We start from the raw sequence: 18,733 nt of genomic DNA, 5'->3' as shown, positions 1-18,733 counted from the left end.
TTCTTCCACTAATAAACTCAGATTAAATCAAACCAAACTCCTTTTCTTTTTTGCAACATCCGCTGTTTGTTTGCTTTGGCTGCTGCAGCCATGTGAACACTGATGAGTGCAATTTCAAAACTGTTTAACACCAGAAACTTACTGCATTAAAACATCACAAATCAAAAGCACGAGTGCTGGCAGTGAAGAAACCTCTATTTCCAGAGCAAGCGTCGCAGACTCATCTGCAATTATTATTTCTGATTCCCACATTCCTGAGCTGCATTAAAGAAGGTAACAGCGTGGGCATATAGCTGATTTACTTTTTGTTATGTGTGAATCTTGGCTCTTGGCTCTTTGCGATTTCGACTTTGCCCAGACAGACAGACAGACTGAGCCAGCTGATTGTGGTTTGGGTTCAGTCTGTGCATTGGTGCACCGGGGCTCCCACCATATGCTTATGGTGCTCTGGGCCCAAGTCTGCTCACACATACAGTTTATAAATGAGCATGCACTCATACACAGCAACAAAGCAACAACAAAATAGTACTCTGGGGTCCGCTGGCAACTTAGATTCCCTGGCCAGTCTGTGGAAGCAATTTAGGCCACTAACTGCTGTAGTGGGACTTGTGCCATGTAGTATATTTAGTGTATATATTGGATTTGGAAACTTTGTGTGTGTTTAAATGTGTTACAAGGCGCCAGGCTGGCATCCAAAACCTGCTTGCACTTCAAATGCGAAATGAGTGTAGCCTATTAGGCACCACTATGTACTGACACTGTGGAGTAATTAGGCTTTTGGACTGTCTTGTTTATACGCCTCAGACATATAAACATCATCAGACCACAAGCAGACACACCCTGATTCTACCAGGGCTTACTCATCTCTGCTTCAGACCGCAACTACCCTCTGAGGTAGTTAATGAGAAATACAGATGTCCCATTCACTGAAAATAAACAGAGGCAGAGCTGAAACATGCGTGAGCCTCAACCGAGTTAGTGCTACATACATACCGTATCCTTTAAGAGCAGCAATCAACCCGTTTTAATCCGGAAATGGCGTCTCGAATGAGATGTTAGGAGCACTTCAAAATATTCAAAAGCATGGCGAATTGTCCCGGTGTTTTTGCCTGTGTTTATAGTAAAGCCGTGTCTGTGCATGGCCTCGTAGCTGTATCTCATTACATGTACTGAGAGCTGGTACGGTGGGGAAGAAAGCAAAGATGTATGATTTTAATCAGTTAAGGCCAGAGCGTGCCCCTCTCTAATAACTTCTGGAGATGAATCCAGCTTGAGAGGGAATATAAACCAGATCACTTTGGAAATTCCACAACGGTCCGTTTGCAGCAAGTGCCCCTCTTCTGAAGGAATGCGAGCTAAGATTTCCCCCTCAGCTCCCTGGTCTCCCACATAGACAGCTGCCCTTCAGAGAGTCATGCCACAAGAGCAGAACCAAGCAGGCGGCTGGAGAGGCAGAAAGGGAGAGGAAAGACAGATAGACACGACGGCTAATGGCTCCTCTCCCAGCTGCATGGGGTCCGAGACATATAAACATGTCAGGAGAGGGTCAAAAGGGAGAGAGTATGGTGATGCAGAAAAGGAGACCGAAGGGCAAAAATAGGAATAAGTTGCATGAAGTTGGAAAATCCAGGGCTGATAGATATGTGAGGGAAAGAGAGGGAAAAGATATAAAAGAATAGAGGTTGGGAGCAGAAGGAAAGGCGTTTCCCAGCCTCGAGGAGATGGACTGACAGGACAATCCAGCAGGTGACGAAAAGTGGTGAAAGTCCAGACATGTCGCACCAAAATCACCAGCAAACCACACCTTTGGGATTACAAAAGATGCTGAATCTGTGCATTTGAAAAACACGCCCATGATCACAAGCCCGATTTGAGATGTAGAGACGTGCCTTTTGGTAAACTTTGGGTGACCTGCTCTTTGAAAGAGTGGTGAATCACAATCAGAATAAGTGCACCATTAAATAAAGTTAGCTTGTCCTGTGGCTGAAAGGTGATTAAGATGTTATTCCTAAAGCCTGGCAGCAGTTCAAGATACATTTCTCAAGCATATGACCTAGCCAAGCAGGCTCCATTGTGTATCCAAAAATCCAGTGCCCGCAGTCAGTCCTCATCTCGCTGAAGGCTTTCAGGTCTCTGCACAAAGGATTTTGAAGTAGAAGGTGAAACGCGTTCACGCAGCTTTATAGCGTTCTTCTATAAATCTACAGATCTAATCATTTTAAGGCTCAGACACTTACCAGATGTTACTGACATTTTATGGTACTTGAGGGATCCTTTGAGTATGTAAATCTTTGGCGATATGGAGTGCACGTCCATAATCTTAAGATTAACATCCCAGAGGAAAAGGCCAAATGTCGTGTGCTGTACATCAAACATGAATGTAAAGTTACTATTGTGAGGAATCTGGACGTCTGAGGTAAGAAGCTCTGTGGAGTCTTTATGTTTGCATATCTCAAACAGAAATCTGTTCCCTTGACTTTTAATATTTGGAGACATGTAAGAAGTGCACGGAGAAATTCTTGGAGTTTAGAGGAAAACCCAGCCTGGCATTTTTCCTGCATACTTTTCACTCTTTCTTTGGATTTTTTTTCCTGCCCGGGTGTGCACGGTTTGGAAATGGGTCAAGAATGAAACAAAGAAGTGGGGAGAGAACAGAGCGGGGGCCTACTGGTCCCTCAACATCCCTGCGTTGAATATGAAAATATATTATGGCATAATGTGTTCGTTCAGTATGCAAGCTTGAAGGAAACCATATGAAAAAATCCCAGACAAAGAGCCTTCTGTGTTCCAACTGACCCCCCCACCCCCATCCTTCGTCTGCTTCGACTGAGCGAGAGAGAGAGAGAGAGAGAGAGGGAGTGGGAGAGAAGAGGTAAAAAGGGGAGGTGTGCTCGCACACTCGTAGGAACTGAAAAGGGCCAGTACACACCCTCGCAGCCTCAAACAGCCAGACGCACCGGAGCACAGGTGAGCAGCAAACCTAACCCACAAAAAAAAAGAAGAAAAGAAAAGAAAAGGGAGGGGGTGTGGGGGGGTTGCTTTAATGAATCATGGAATTTTATCTTCGCTTGCACCAAACTTTGTCACTTGCAGCCTATTAAGTTTATCTTTATGGGGTAAGAAGACACTATCTTTGCTTGGGGAAAGAGGAGCGAGAGTCCGGGGAATGCGACGAACTGGGGCAGAAGAGGAGGGAAACTCTGAAAGTCTTTGTTTGAGTAGATGACAAACATCTGTGGCTGCTGCTTTTTCCCTTGGCGAAGGCTGTAGGCTTGCAGGGGTTGTTGGGGTGGGGGTGTTGGCTGGCTACATTAGCACTGTGGTCACTGATATCCAAGCCTATTGTCCTGACTGTGTGGAGCCCGCTCTGTGGCCATGTTATAGACTTGAACTTCACTGTGTAACATTAGAGGGTGTGTCCAATTAAAGTCCTGACTGGAGACTGTATTGACTTACGCATATATAAGTAATTGCTTCCTGTTAACACAACAGGTGATGCCCATTAACTGCTTTACGGGGGAGCAACAGGAGGCTTTGTTCTGCTATATGTTACAGTGTGTTACACAGATTAGCAAACTACACCTCCTTTATTTTTGCTGTAATGGGAGATGCTTCGAAACAGCAGAAACCTACTTTGTCAAATGTCTCAGTGCGAACAGAAAGCCAGTAGTTTCCTGCTTGCAACTTTACATTTTTAAAAAGTGTTTGTGCCCGCTGCCTTTGATGTCTAACAGTTTTTCAGATTATGACTGATTGTTTCAAGGAGGTGCCTCCCTCTTGGCACTGGATGACACACACCTACTTCAAGTATTTATTTTCACCTCTTGAAGTTCCCCACCTGTGACAACGAGAGCGGGATGAGCTGCGCGCGAAGCAGACGCTTTATTACAAGGTCTTCCCACTGCATGATTTATGATCGCACTCTCGGCGATGGCAAACAGAGAGAGACATTTGTTCGTTTCATTGGGGACGACTCTTTGCAATGTTTTAGATGTCTGTCATCAGCTTGCACAAGCTGCGGCATGTTAACTATCACAGCCTCTTGAGGAATTATGAAGCAGGAATGCCCATTTTGGAGCACTAGCCCAAATTATTTTGTAGTGCTGCGAGGGCCCTTGAATAGCTCTTTGTTTAAGCAAGAGAGAGTGAGTGAGAGAGAGAGAGGCCCCGCTAAAGCCTTTAGCCTTTACTGTTAAATTATTTATTTTATTTTTTTTTGCTAACTGTAAAACATCCCAGCAAAAGACAGACGATAGCAGACACACAACAGATCTTCCCCTCAGGGATTCAGTCATAAAGGCTTGCAGTTCAAGTCAATGCTCTGACCCGATGCCTCATTATAAGCTGGGTAAATGATACACTTCAAGTCACAGAGTAGGTGGAATGCGCGCTCACCTGACATCCGCTCATGTGCGCCCCGAGCAACTGATGATGTGCAGATGCCGTTACTGGGGTGAAACTACATGCGCTTTGTGAGCTATTAGGTGGATGACACGCATTCTACAAGCTGACTACTGATGCAGATGTGTAATAAACACACAAGACAACAGCCATGAGGGACAAATGAGTGATTAAGGTTTTGTAAGGGTGCCAAAAGCAATTTCTTTTGTGCGCTGTCACTATGTGAGACACGCCGCAGAGGGCAGAGGGATAGATTTGCTGTCTGGTATGAATCCATCATGAGCTGACGATGGACAGGAACTCTGTGATTACACATTAAAGCAGCCTGCGGGGCCAAACTGTAAATTAGATCCCTGATTCCTGATCACGGAGGCAGATGGGTGGCATAGGAATATTGTGCAGGGGTGGAAGCCAAGCGGGACAGGTGGGCACTTCGAAATACTTTTTGAACTTTAAGGTAATTGGAGACCAGGTGGTGGTGGTGGTGGAAGAGATATCAGACTATTACGTATGGCAAGCACATAATCGCCAGAGTGGGATAGATATCACAGGTTTGTTTGGGAGAAATACAACGTCAAGCTGCGTATTAACAAGCCGCGATGAATAAAAAGTAGAAAGAAAAAGAGATAAAGAAAGGACTGGGACAGATGCAGATTTCAAAAGTCCATATGCTGGTGTTTTGTTTCCTGAGCCAGAGCCTCTGCTCATGTAGAGTTCTTACATCTGTTCCTTGTCTGTCACTTAATAAATATTTGCAGACTGGATCAAAGTTGGCAATCAACCCATGTTTAAACCAGGGGTGTTGGGACATGTCCTCCACACGTGTTCACCTATGTTCTCTGTGGAGACAGGAAACAAAGACAACTGCGAGTGAAGAAAAATATCAGAAAACCACTGCAGGAAAGTGACACGGTGAAAGCTAATCTGAAGAGACAGTGTCGCTTTCTGAGTGATCCAAGCACAGATCGCACATCTGGAGGAATCAAAGAGTGATTGTCAGAGTGTCTAAACAATACCAGCCTTCATGTCACTTGACACGATCATACCAGTAAGCTAGGATTGTTGTTGGGTTTTGTTTTTTTTTTACAGCAGGGAGGTGGGGCAGGGTTTTGTTTGGGCTGATTGTGTCCAGGGACTAATGTGCAGCCCTGCTATGAATTTTCATGACTCAGTTGTTATTTTACGAAACAAAAACACAGCCTTCAAACGATCCAAACAAGTTTACGGTGCTTAGACACCTCGAGAAAGCAGTATTGCTTTGCTTCTCAGGAATCTCAGAAAAGGCATTTAAAAATAATAAGTGTGAAATGTGTGTGTGTGTGTAGTTTTTGAACAAGCCTCCCACTCATGAGCAGTGACTCACAAGCAAAAATGAAACCCCAATCAGCTTCGAGGTGAGGCAAGTCCGATCAAGGACAAGGAGATGTGCAAACAGTGGTTTACCATTACAAATGTTGCCAGTGGCTCCTGTTGGCTTTGAAGGAGGAACATGACACTGCTGATCTAAAGAAATACTCTACAGGGTCAGAGTGAAGGAGGATGTGTGCCCACTTAATGTCACTGCAAGATATTCATGTCTTTGTTTCTCTCTTTACTTCACGCTGAATGGAAAGCTTAAGTCCACATTCACTTTCTCAGTGTGCTCTATCGCATCGCAGACCCTGAGGCAGGGATAAGTTGTGTCTGACAGGTTTAATACACAGTAGATCCCAAACACTCAAACCTGAATGGACTGCAGCCTTCCTCCCTTCATGGGAGACAACAGAGTTTATCAGACTCTTTTGTTTTTTTAAAAGGCGCCTCTCGTTTCCGACTTTGCACCATTAGTGTGACTGCACTTCAAAGTGAGAAGCCTGATCTTTATCTCTGACTCCTGCCGTCTTACAAACTGAGATAAGTTGAGTTTGATGCTTTTATTTTTGGGAGTAAACTAACTAAACTTTCATCAGAAGAGTTAGGTAAATGATGTTCTTCAGACCACGTCATTAAAAAGTCTTTAAATATCAGATGGCCTTCCTGAAATCGTGTACGAAGCAGTGAAATTATTTAAAAAAGACAACACTGGTTAGATGCATCATACAGTTTTTATTTGACCTAAAATAGATTTGACCTTTGACATAACTGCATATTCTCCTTTTTCTTGCAGGCGCTTCTGGGCATACAGCGAACACAGAGCAAAGCAGCGATCTGTAATCCAACAATCAGCCAAACTGGTGGAACTGTTGAAGTCTTAGCTGCAGCCCACTGATGTGTTTCAGTGGAAGTCAGAACATCCGCCGCATGAAATAGGAATCTTCATTCTCACATATGGCTTTCCTCAAAAGCAGAAGAATGAAATCGATCATTTTACTTTCAGAGACCGTGTCTGGCTTTAATGCCTGAGAAATAACACGGGACACCAGATGAAAGCGGCCCTAATTGAATGCTTTTGAACACTGAATACAAACCAGCCTCTGCAGTGACCTTTCCAGTATGAAATGCTATTCCTCACACGCACCCAAAAGCAGGAAGCCGCTCATATACACAGCTTCCCTGCGAGCCACTCAAGAGTTATGATCTGTGAGATAAAGAGCAGATCCCTTTTCTCCAAAAGAAAAGTCATCTGCGAGTTGAAGATTGGGGTGCAGGCGAAAAACTTGTTTTTGTGACTAAAATAGAAGAGAAGGAAGAGCAACATCTGGGAAAGAAAAAAAAAAGGAGTATTAGTGAGATGTGAGTAGAGAAGCTTGGACTCTTTCTCAGCCCTTCGTGCCAGAATTTTAACACAGCACAACAATCTTGTGCAATTTTCGTGGCATTTATCCATGGGAGCTCATCCAATGCTCATCGAAGCTGACCCTCCTGGGAGGTCCCATTAGATGCAGGATAATACTTCATGAAGACCAAAGCAAGAACACGCTTCTTCCGTCAAATTTCGGCTGTCTGCAGGACAACATTTGGAAGAATTATTGCTGAAAGGGGAGCCGTGACCGGAAACAGAAACTGGGAAAACTGAGCTACTACCTTTCCCTCATCTTCTGCGTGGGTGTTTTCTTTCAGCTAATTCACTGTTTGCCAGTAAGGAGTAAAACTTCATCTTTCACCAGTTGCTTCATCCTATCGGGAGAGGAGGCTGAGCCGAGCGGGACAAAGCACTAGTGTTTCTCCCTCCCGCGTTGAGGGCTTGTTCCTGCTGCGACAGACGGCGATGGAGATGGAGAAGGGACATACGTCTATCAGGAGAGGGGTGAGCTGGAGCCCGGGGGGCTTGCGAAAACCTCTCCAGTTAACTCAAGACGTGCAGACCCGTGGGACAGACTACAATGCGTCATGGGAGAAGACAGGATTCAACAAAGAACACATGAGCCGGAAAACAAGTAAGTGCTTGTTTATTTGCTATTTTCTCTCCTTATTTGGACTTCTTACAAGAAAATGTAACTCTAAATGCACATTCAGTGGTTTGTTTCTGAGTCTGGACTCATAAGAGCAACTTGACACAATGAACTGGTCTCTGAGACATCTGTTTCCGTGTCATAAAAATACAGGTTCTCGTAGCAGCTGTGCCAATGCAAGCATGCCTCACTGCTAAAGGACTGTCTTAATATACAACCTGGCCACAGCAATAACAGGCTAACTTGTGGGAGACGTTGTTTGGAAATGCCCCTCTGCTTTTTACCTCTACAGTTGCCAACTTAACTTCAAAAAACCTGTTTTAAAATAGAAATGTTGAATCCATGAAAAGACACAGAAAACATGACTACTGGTGGGTGGTGACAAGTTTTTCAGATGCACTATTCAAAGTGAGTAAAAAGGCATTGTGCATTAAAAAAGGTTTCCAGCCTTCAAATAATTGTTCCTGATATGGATCTATAGCCTGTGGGCTTCCAATACCCTTCCTATCACTCATTACTCACTAGTTTCCTCAAATGAAACAGAGATCACTAGAACAACAAAAAGGCGGCGGAGAAAGTGGACAACTGCTCCGGTGGGATCTTTCCTAACACATGAAACAGTAACGCTATGAGCAGGAGAGCTTGGTTTCCACCTCTGAACTGGATTTCTTTATTCCTCCCAGGGGAATCTGCTGAGAGTTTAGGTCACATTCAGTCTGGTAGGATCTCAGGACCTCTGTTAATCCTCGTCTTTCCATACCGCTTCACGCATCACCCGCAGGGGCTGGTGCTGTCATCCATGCCCACCCCACAGCCATCACCCGGAGAAAGATAACATCCGACAGGGTAATCTGACCTTTGATACACAAAAGCAGGGTTGGCCTCCCTGACTTAAATCCCGCTGCCTTGAGGGCGGGGGGAGCTTTCCTGTCTGATCTCACCCGTTCTGGGATGAGGTGATGGGGCAGAGGTAGAGAAAGTTGGAGGTGGAGGAGTAAGGAAGGGTAGGCAATATGATGTAGGGGCTCTTGCATTGCTGTTGAGCGCTGAGTTTTGACTCTAATGTTGGACAGGAAATTCCTATCCCACTCCTGCAGGTTGGAGGCCTTAGGATTCAAAGAGGGCAGACACTTAGTTGGAGCGAGTGCGACATGTGCACTGAGGGCAGCAAGGGCAGAGGACATCAGACAGAGATAAGCTGCTGACTACTTACCACTGATTGCACCCATCTCCTGAACTTTCAAAATAAAGTGCAGCCTCTGTAAAGCTTTCTAAAATGAAAGACCCAGATTTGTCAAGCAGTCACGTCCCAGTTTTTTTTATACAAATATATATATATATAATTAGGGAAGTGGATGTGGAAGTGGAAGTGCGATGGCACAGATCTGAAAAAGTAAAACAACACTGGAGGCTGAGTGACAGACAGCACAGCCTCCAGCTACACGCCCTCCCCGCCTTTCCCCCCTTCTTCCCTTCCTTTCCTCCCCTGCCTGCCTGCCTGTCTGTCTGTGTGCTGGACTGCAGGGAAAAAGAAATCCGATCCCACCTCGCTCCAGAAAGGGGGTGTGAAGCTATCAGGCGCAGTTAAATTGAAAACTCTTGTGGAAGTACTACAAAACAGCGGAGCCCCGAGTTTTCACTTGAAAAAGGTAAGGGATTAGACACTAGAGTGGATCCAGCAAGAGAAGCAGGCTTTCAGAAAACTCAAGAAATGTGAGAATATGTTAACATGTTGAAGCAGCTTGTGCTTGTCTGTTTTATGAAGAAATATGACTTACTATTGGCAGTGTTTCTGTAGAAGACGCTGGCTCATAAGCTTAAAGTTATTTCTCCTTATAACTAAAAAGGTAAAGATCACTGAGATTTGTGTGTAATCATGCAATCTGTACTTTTGAGCCTAACCTGAGCATTTTTATGTATTTGTTGTTGATTAAAATATACATTTTATGCAAAATAACTGCAGCTTACTTTGTTGTTGGAATTTTCCATAAGATTAGCTTAAAAACTTGAGAATTTAACGCTAATTAAAATCAAAATTCGAATTAAATAAAAGGTACCGCTTGGGATTTGCTCCTGAAATGTTACTTGATAACAGAGCTGGCTCCCACTCAAGGTAGATGTTTATAGCGAGGACACTTCATTTCAAGCCTCTCTGCTCTGGTATATTCAGGTAGCGTGAATTATAAACAGCAAATAGCTCATAAAAATGGTCACTGGGACCCCTGGTGGTGCTACTGCTTACAGTGACGACAATGATAAAAGGCAGCGAGTCTACATAAAGTACCTGTGAGATAGGTAGGCTCATTTCTGTGTAGCAGTCTATAAAAGAAGGTGATTTATGCTCATGCCAGTAGTTATGAGAGGACTGCTTGTCTAAGGTGTGGTAATGTGTTTATCCTTGTTATACTGGAACAAATATCTAATATGGGGGATAGATCATGTTGGTGTCAGGTGCATGATTTAAGATAGTCTATACTTATCCATTTTTTTTGCAGACATAACCGCCGTCATCATCGTTATCATCACACAGGATAACTTTGTTAACACGCTGCTTGTTATTACAGCAGGTCCAGGGTGCATGGTTCATGAAAAAAATAATAAAGAGTGGATGGCACACGTATGCTCTTGAACTTTAGCTAAGTTTATGTAAAAAAAGCTCTAGGATACCTCACAAGGAGCTGATTCAATTACTGAGGGCCAGATTTAGTCTGTCAAATCAGTGACAGATGCATATTATTCCTTTTTACTGGGGGGAATGATCGTGTTGGCTTTACACTCTGTGCCAGGGAAAACTGCATGCCGACTCAGTTCTATAGGACAGCTTTACAAGTGACTGATTTATGCATAATTATTATGATTGGCACATGATTACATCAAATAATGTAGCTGTCTGGATTCATCACCTTAATAAATGAAAAAAAAAAAAAAAAACAGTCATGGCTGAGCTAGCTGTCTGAGAAACGTCCTGCAGGGATTTTAAATATCTTCCATCAGAGTAACATGCTTTGGGTGAATAATCTACCAGATGTGTCACCATAACGACAAAGAGACTCTGACTACAGGTTTTTATAGAGCTAAAAAAGGCAAAAGATGCAGCTTTGATTTTCCTCTCGTGGACTTTGAAGAGTGATGTGTTCACTATACTTTAAATGGGAACACTTAATTGTATAGTATGTTTATAGAAGGCAGTGAAAAAATTTGATTTTTCTGGGCTAGTTTTAGATTGTAAAAATGGTCTATTAAGGGTTTGAGCTGCAGTTCTGCACAAATTAAGTACAGAGAGAAACCAAAGGCATGCTGGAAGCACAGGCAGGGAGTTTTCTCAGTGGTGGAGGAATGCTCAGGGAGGGACTACTGCAGAAGGAAATAGCTCTGCCGCCTAAAAGGGAGCTCTCAAGCTCAGAAAACAAACTATCATTTATTTTATAATTCCAGTAATCAGCAAACCTATGAAATCAAGGTAAGACACCGACTCACTGTAATTTCCCTATTTTGCAGCTTTCGACATTGACCTTGATCTTTTTTTGTTGTTGTTTGTTTTAATTTTTATTAACTTTAGTAAAGCAGCTGTTGACATGTTTATTTCAAATGCTTCTCCGCCTACGTCTCCTGGCTCATTGCCTACAGCTCTGGTCTGCTGAGTCAAATGTCCACAAGGTCTTTTTTCCCCTTGCTAGATTGGTTGAAATCAAAAGTACTCTGAAATAATAAAAAAAAGGGAAAAAAAGCAATCAAAACCACATGGTGCCAAAACAGTTATGTGGGTTTTAAAGAGAATATTTCTATCCCACACTTGTTAAAAATCGCCCTTTCTGGTTCTTTCTATTTGTACATGAAAACAGTTTGGCAAACTTTAATTACATGCTAGGGAGTTGTCTCTGAATAGCAGCACGTTGCCAAGTCTACAGAGGTCTTACTCCTTTTATTATTTAATATAGACAAAAAGGCAAAACTCCTCTGTCTTTTTCTTTTAGCTGAACTTCCTTTCTTGTGTTTTCTCCTGTGTGTTTCACTTTAGATCTGACCAGGAGTGCCAGTTTGTCAGAGAAGGAGCTAAAGGAGGCTCGCGTCAAGAGTCAGATCATTGCTGCTCAGCTCACCGTCCCTTCCAACTCCAAGTCCAGGGGTGTTCAGCTCTTTAATCGGCGTAAGCAGAGAGTCAACGCCTTCACACTTGAGAGCTGTGGAGAAAGGTCAGAGGAGGACAGAGCTGAGAATGTGAAAACGAACCCCCCATCCAACAAACTGACATGGGCAGAGAGGAGCAGTGAGGAAAAGGACAGAGACCTAAACTTAAAGAACACGACCGCTGACAAGTCGGTCTTCTCGACACCTGCAAGAGTGCGCTCAGTGGGCGATATCATGGATGAGCCGGCTAAGGATTTCCACAAAGAAGAAGACACTGATGACAGTGTTGTACAAGAGAGACACTTCCTCCCTGTCAAGGAGGAGCAAGAGGAAGAGGCACGACATCAATTTCACGAGGATCTAGAGGATGAGGCCGAGCGTGAGACTCCGCCAGGGAGTAAAACCACTGATGTGATAGTGTCAGTACATGCTGAAGGAGAAGCAGAGATAAATGGGAGGCAAACAGGGCCAGATCCTGCTGGAAAGCTTCCTAATGGCTGTCATGGCGCCTCTGGTCCTGAGAAGGTGTCTGTGCCCACATCTAAGCAGGCAAGCTCCTTCATCAATAGAACTGCCAGACCTTTCTTTTCTCCGCCCACGGTGCAGTCTCCGGAGACCGTCAGGCCTGTCATGGACATCCCCCCTCCTCCTTCCTACTCGACACCTCCTCTCCCTGCTTTTACTGTCCCCCAGCCTGTTGTGGCCTCACCTCCCCCTCCGCCTCCGTCATATCCCACACCACCTCTACCTGCTTTTACAAACCAGCCCCCACAGACTTACTACTCCAGTCCACCTCCAATGTCTCCTGTCATGTCTCCTTCTTCTCCTCCACCATCCCATTTCTCTGCTTCCCAGTATTCACAATTGCCCCATTATGGCCCCCCCACAGCCCCGAAACCCTCCACTTTTGTTCCTAAGCCATCAGGGGAGAGGAAGATGACAACACCAATCAAAACAGGAGTACTTGAGGAGGGTGCTGCCAGGAGGGCAAATAAAAAGTCAATGTTCACATTCAAAGAGAAACCGGTGGTCGCTCCAAACCCCGAGCTACTTTCTCTAGTGCAAGGGGCGGATGAAAGAAAGAAGCATGGACACAAATCTGTCCCTGAGCCAGGATCTGAAGAAGAGTTACTGGCTCTGGGTGCAGAAGCCTCCAACTTCCTCGCCAAGGAAGAGGACAGGACAGAGGGAGCAAGAGCTCCAGAATGGGCCTCCTGTCTCAAGAGCTCAAGGACCCGACCGAGGGCAGAGCACCAACCGGAGCAGTCGCTTACAAATGTGTCCGGAAAAGGTGCTCAACTGTTTGCTAAGCGTCAGTCCAGGATGGAAAAATATGTGGTTGAGAATCAGAACGCAGGCCAAATTAGATCTCCTTCTCCTACAATGTCTCTGCCACCATCTTGGGTTTACCCATCAAACATGCCTGGTAGGGTCAAAGCTATCGCTAAAAACTCTGACATGTGTGCTCAACTTTCACAAAATCTCAAGGCGCAACAAGTAGTCAAGCAGAAACCAATGAAAAAACCTCCACCACCAGAGCCAGTTCCAGAGCCGCCGCCTTTGGAAAATGGTTGCTCCAAGATAGAGATGGATCTGTCGAGGCACCGGCCATACCAGCTTAACTCTTCTCTCTTCATCATTAACCCAGTCAAGGACCCCATCAGTACCCTACCCAAAGGAGCACCACAGGCCAGGAACCAGCTTGCCACTCCAACTTTCTCCAGACAGACTTCACTCCCTAACAATCCTCCCTTTAACTTCAGTGCCCAGTGCATGTCTCCTCAAATACCTCTCAGCCCTACAGGAGGACCAGATTATCCTTCAAATCCGACATCTGGTCATCCGAGGATCAGCTCTCCGATGTCTGCTTTTTCTCCAGACAGGGTGTCCTCTCCCCGGTCATCAGTACAGGCACCAAGGCCCACATTTTCTGCCAAAAAGGCAGGGATTGCACCGCAGGTGTGGAGACCCTCTTTGTACCGTTTTTAGAAAATGTGTTGAAAGAAAATGTTTGGGTTTTTTTAGATACTAAACACATGATTGCAGAAGTGATTTTGATAGGGCTAAAACTTACGATTCATTACACTGCCTGTTTAACGTGTGCCTTCTTCTTTTTCTTGTGCTTCTTATTACTATAATCCCACACATTATAGAGAATTTATGTGTCTCTTAGACACTATGTAACATCTTCATCAAACTACTGACAGATTAACAGTTTTAGCCATGGCTATCTGTGTCTTATCTTCTGTTCAGTGCATATTATTTGTCTTTTTTGTCAGTAAAAAAACCCAAAGACTGGTAATTATCCTTCGAAAATGTAAAATGTGCCTCAGCGTAATGAAAATCAACTGCCATTCCCAAAGCCGCGAAGCACATCAGCACTCAAGAACGTCCATTTTCAGCACATTTTAAAATATGATGAGAAACAGCCTCACACTTTTTTCCACTGGGCACTCGGGTGATGCTGCTTCACAAAGCACTTTAACAGATGGTCTAGCATCTGCTTTATGATCTACGATTTGCAATTTAATGCTGTTCACTGACATGAAAGTTGCAGCAAGAGAACTACTTTTCTATCGTTATGCCTTCATGCTAATTTACTCTGCTTTTCAGCATGCTCTACTTAACTATATGGTGTGTGCCTGAATTCTTTGGTGTTTCATCTGCCTGCTATATACATATTTTTGTTTTTCATGACTTGAAGCAGTAATTCCGTCATCAAACGCTGTTTGTTTCAGAGCACAGGGACTGTGTCTGTTTCATTTCACAAACCTTGATTCGCTGCTCTTTTCCGTCTGTTCTATCCAATTGTTTTATGTACGACTGAACCTTTTCTTCCTCTGATTAAAGCTTTATGCTAACCCTCTACACGGATTCCATTCTGACTTTTTTTTCCTCATTTCCTGACTTCACTGGCTTTTTCCAATGTTAATTGTTTGTCACTTTCACTCTTTTGCCTTTTAAGCAATCACTGGAAACACACTAATAAAATTGATACCTCCTTGAAGTACACAGATAGCTTGCGGCAGGGGGGGCAGATCTGTTTTGTTACACAGCGTGTGACATTTAAAGTTCTGGGGAAAAAAACTGAAGATTTCCATTACAAGATGTTTTTTTCCCCCCATAACAATTTGAGTTATGCGTGTTCATGTTAAGGCCTGAACTCTGCCCTGGCTGGCCTTGAGGGGGTCAGAAATTTAGACAAATGCTATGACTCCTGACCTAGGCCTTATTTTCTTTCAAAGTAGCCTCGAACATTTGAAATATGACCATTAACATTCGTCTTATGAGACCATAACTTCTCGGGAAGGTGATCCTAGCAGGTTAGTTTCATCATAATATCATACTGAGTGGGAGTATTCCCTAATTAGAATAGACATGAGATGGATGCGAGCCTTGCTTCTGTCAGGTAACTACATATCTCTGCAAAGGTTATCCTCTACGTGAAAGCCAGATGACAGTAACCCGAGAGAGACACTTAAGACAGGGCCTGTGTGGGCTGGTAGCCAGGGGAGGCTGGATAAACACATACAGATGGAGGGAGTGCACAAACATAACCTGAACGCTGCTGAGGCACAGGCTGGGCACAGTTTTATCATCACAGGTTCACTTATTAAGTTTACTTGGTTGATCTTCTGGGTGTATTGTGTGAAGTTTCATCTGAACAGACTCTCCGAACAACACATCCTAACACAGTTTAATTAAAAACCTTTTAGATTCATTTACTTATCCACATGCTTAACAATACTATAGCCTAACTTTTTGTGTATTTAATATACTGTGTTTTTGAATACATATTTCTAAGAGATTAAAGAAACACTTGTCCTGATCCAACAGACACCAAAGGAGTCCACTTCTGCTGAAGTTCCCAGTGAGACATCTACACCAACCAGGACACCTAACCTCACAGGCAACCCGGGCGGCCCAGCTACTGGAAGCTGGACTTCTAGCCTCCAAACAAGCCCACCACCCCTCACAAGCTCCATCCGTTCAGTCACGTCCCCTGTATCGTTTCGTAATAATTCAAGATGCCAATCGCCTATGAGCACTCAGAATATCCTGTTTTCTACAGTTACCTCCACTTCCACATCCAGACCCTCACAAACATCTACAGCCACCTTTCCACGCTCTCCTCCTTGGGGTTCAAGATGTCAGTCCCCAGTGGTCAGCCAGTCCGCTATCATTTCCCCAATTCCTGCTTCCCAAACTTCTACATCTCCTTCTCCCCTTTCTCCTCCTTGGGGTGTAAGGTGCCAATCCCCAATGACCCAGAACAACAAGCCCTCCACTGGTTTCTCATTTTCTTCATCTAAACCTCCCCAATCATCTACAGTGACTTCACCACACACACCTCCCTGGGGATCTAGATGCCAATCCCCGGTGGTGAATACCCAGCCTTACACTAGCTCCTCAGTTCCTACGTCCAGACCTTCCAAAACAAATGTATCCACCCCTCCTTGGGGATCAAGATGCCAATCACCATTGGTAAGCCAGAAGGTCCAGTCCTCTAGCTTCTTAGTTTCCACATCCAGACCATCCCAGCCATCTACAGTCACATCTCCTGTCTCTCCTCCATGGGGCTCACGTTCTCAGTCTCCTTCACACTTTCAAACCAGTTTCTCTCTCTCTACCACTAAACCTCTGTACACATCCTCCGTCACCTCTCCTGTTTCCTTGCCCAAAGACAGTCGCTGCATGTCTCCCACAGTTAACAACTTGGACTCTAAAGCCAACCATCGCCTGCTGGCCAAAAATATCATCAATGCAGCCAAACGTAAAAACAGCCCTTCTCCTGGTGCACTAAGCGGTCACAGTCTTCCCATCTCATCACTGAGCTACGACGGTCAGAAACCACCCGTCAACCTCTTCCAGTCACGGTCACTGGGGGCACAGTCCCCTACTTTCACCAGCCCTCCCCCAACTCCAACTCAGAGAATCTGTTCTCCTGTGCGTCTCTACAACACTCGCTCCCTGACCGACTCCGACGCATCTGTTGAATCCGAAGACTCGGGCCTCCGCTCGCCCGGCCTCCACTCCTACAACACTTGTCCCCGTGGCTGGGGCGGCAGCCTGAGGGTGAAACGAAGTACCATCTCCACTGACCTGTGAGGGCGTTATTGAGTGTCGACAAAAGCACAGTTTCTGATTTCATAGAGTTTTGTGGAAGTAGATCACCAAGTAACCGAGTTTCTAGAGACATTTCATCAGACTAATGTTAGATAAGTACTACATAAGTAACTTTGATTGCAAATCCTATAATGGTATATGTTGTATCGAGGTAGTTTATAGTATTTCATATGGCTCACATTCGTAGTATGGCCTGACAAGAACAAGCTTTTTACACAACACAGTTGCTGTGGCTTGTATGCTTCTTACACGCCAAAAAAAGTGCAAAGGACTCGAAATAACCAAAGATTTTTCAATACATATTATACTTTCACAACAAACATACAGAATCTTCACTGTCGATACTGTGTTTGAAAAGCGTTTGAAGAAAAAGTATCAGTTTTAAACATCATTAATGAACTATTGTTATGACGCAAGTAGAAAATTGGGGTTGAGACCTAAAAATGTTGAAGGAAATGAGTAACATGTAAATATACCCCTCAAGTGAGTTTAAACTGCTTTGGATGAGGCATTCTCATAGTACTCCGTTAGGAAATGACCAAGCAGTAAATTGATAAAATGATTTAGACAGTACTGATTATGATGGGTTCCCTTCCCTTTTCCACAACAAAAACACAGCAGTATTTAGGTAGCACACACTCATTTATTACCAGCTGTAACCACTGCAAAGTAAGTAAAATGCATAAATATCACAGTGCAATAATGAGTTTAGCAAAGCGTATAGATGTTGCTCTGATTTGCTGAAATGAATGTAAGCTTTATAGACAGACTGACGAAGAATGACAGAAAAAAAGGGAATGTTAAATACAGAGACTTATGTGGAGGTAAGACAGGGCATTGATACAACTGTTCAATCAAACACTGTTTCCGAGTTCCAAGAAAGATGTCAAAATTGTTGTATTTTTTGTTTCTTTTGCTGTTGTCGACAGAAAAACAGTTGATTAAGGTTTGAGACAAGGAATGGATTAAAATTTATATATTTCACTGAGAGCCTGTTCGAAAGGAGTTCAGAAGTAAAAGTGGATATCACACAAGTGTGTGCGTCAAGCTTTTATGGAGAGGAGGGAAAAAAGATTTTGAAGAATGTTGTACGTTGTAAAGTGATTGTCAGAAGATGATTGGAGGACCAGTATGTATTTGAAATGCATATAAAAAAATCAAATGTATGTTCTCGTTCATTTTTATTGTTTCTCTTCATACTTGATTTGCACTTCTTTTCATTCCATTTCAGCGGCTAAGAAGGGGTTGTTCAAAAACTTGATTGCTTTGAGAAGTGTCACTCAAAATGTTACCTTCAAACACTTCTATACTGTAAAAAAATAAAAGCCCACAGCTGGAGAATGCAATATGCTGACATGATGATGGTGGCACTTAGCCGCAAACATAACTGCTGCCAGAACGATGTTATGTTTCAAGCGTGGAGCCACATTACACCACCTTCTGAAGTCGTTTGCTAGCACAACAGATCATTCCTTCATTCCCTGACACGCAGGCCAAAAGCATCAGCACATTTCTAAATATTTACCCTGTTTGTCTTTTGAGTGACGGGGACTCCTGCTACACAGTGACCCGGCTCCTTCAGCAGGATTAGGCCTATCAGTGTCACGGCTCGAGTTCAACCTGGGTCACCACTAGGTGGACTGCAGAAGTTCTCAGACTTTAACAAGAATTGTTATAGTTTTGAATTTGAAAGCAGGTTTTTTTTG

The 18,733-nt window shown here is 44.0% G+C and overlaps 1 protein-coding gene across 1 annotated transcript; it reads left to right on the top strand.

The window, feature by feature from the left end:
• The first annotated feature begins 2,847 nt into the window (after positions 1–2,847).
• Positions 2,848–18,193, top strand: LOC120724411 (mucin-2). Its single transcript, XM_040016611.1, has 4 exons — positions 2,848–2,967; positions 6,548–7,757; positions 11,791–13,859; positions 15,738–18,193. The coding sequence occupies exons 2-4, from the start codon at positions 7,589–7,591 to the stop codon at positions 17,007–17,009; spliced, it is 3,510 nt and encodes a 1,169-aa protein (XP_039872545.1). The 5' UTR covers positions 2,848–2,967; positions 6,548–7,588; the 3' UTR covers positions 17,010–18,193.
• Positions 18,194–18,733: the final 540 nt, after the last annotated feature.

This window comes from Simochromis diagramma, unplaced genomic scaffold (assembly GCF_900408965.1).
Source record: "Simochromis diagramma unplaced genomic scaffold, fSimDia1.1 OVJJ01000685.1, whole genome shotgun sequence".
Classification (NCBI taxonomy): domain Eukaryota; kingdom Metazoa; phylum Chordata; class Actinopteri; order Cichliformes; family Cichlidae; genus Simochromis; species Simochromis diagramma.
Note: the sequence above shows the minus strand (reverse complement) of the source record. Positions and strands in the feature narration are given on the sequence as shown.

Bases quoted from the DNA above. Each gene is read 5' to 3' on its own strand.
- LOC120724411 (XM_040016611.1), top strand. From the start codon at position 7,589: ATGGAGATGGAGAAGGGACATACGTCTATCAGGAGAGGGGTGAGCTGG. The intron at 7,758-11,790 runs GTAAGTGCTTGT...GTTTCACTTTAG, and splicing joins ACACATGAGCCGGAAAACAA to ATCTGACCAGGAGTGCCAGT. The intron at 13,860-15,737 runs GTGTGGAGACCC...CTGATCCAACAG, and splicing joins AGGCAGGGATTGCACCGCAG to ACACCAAAGGAGTCCACTTC.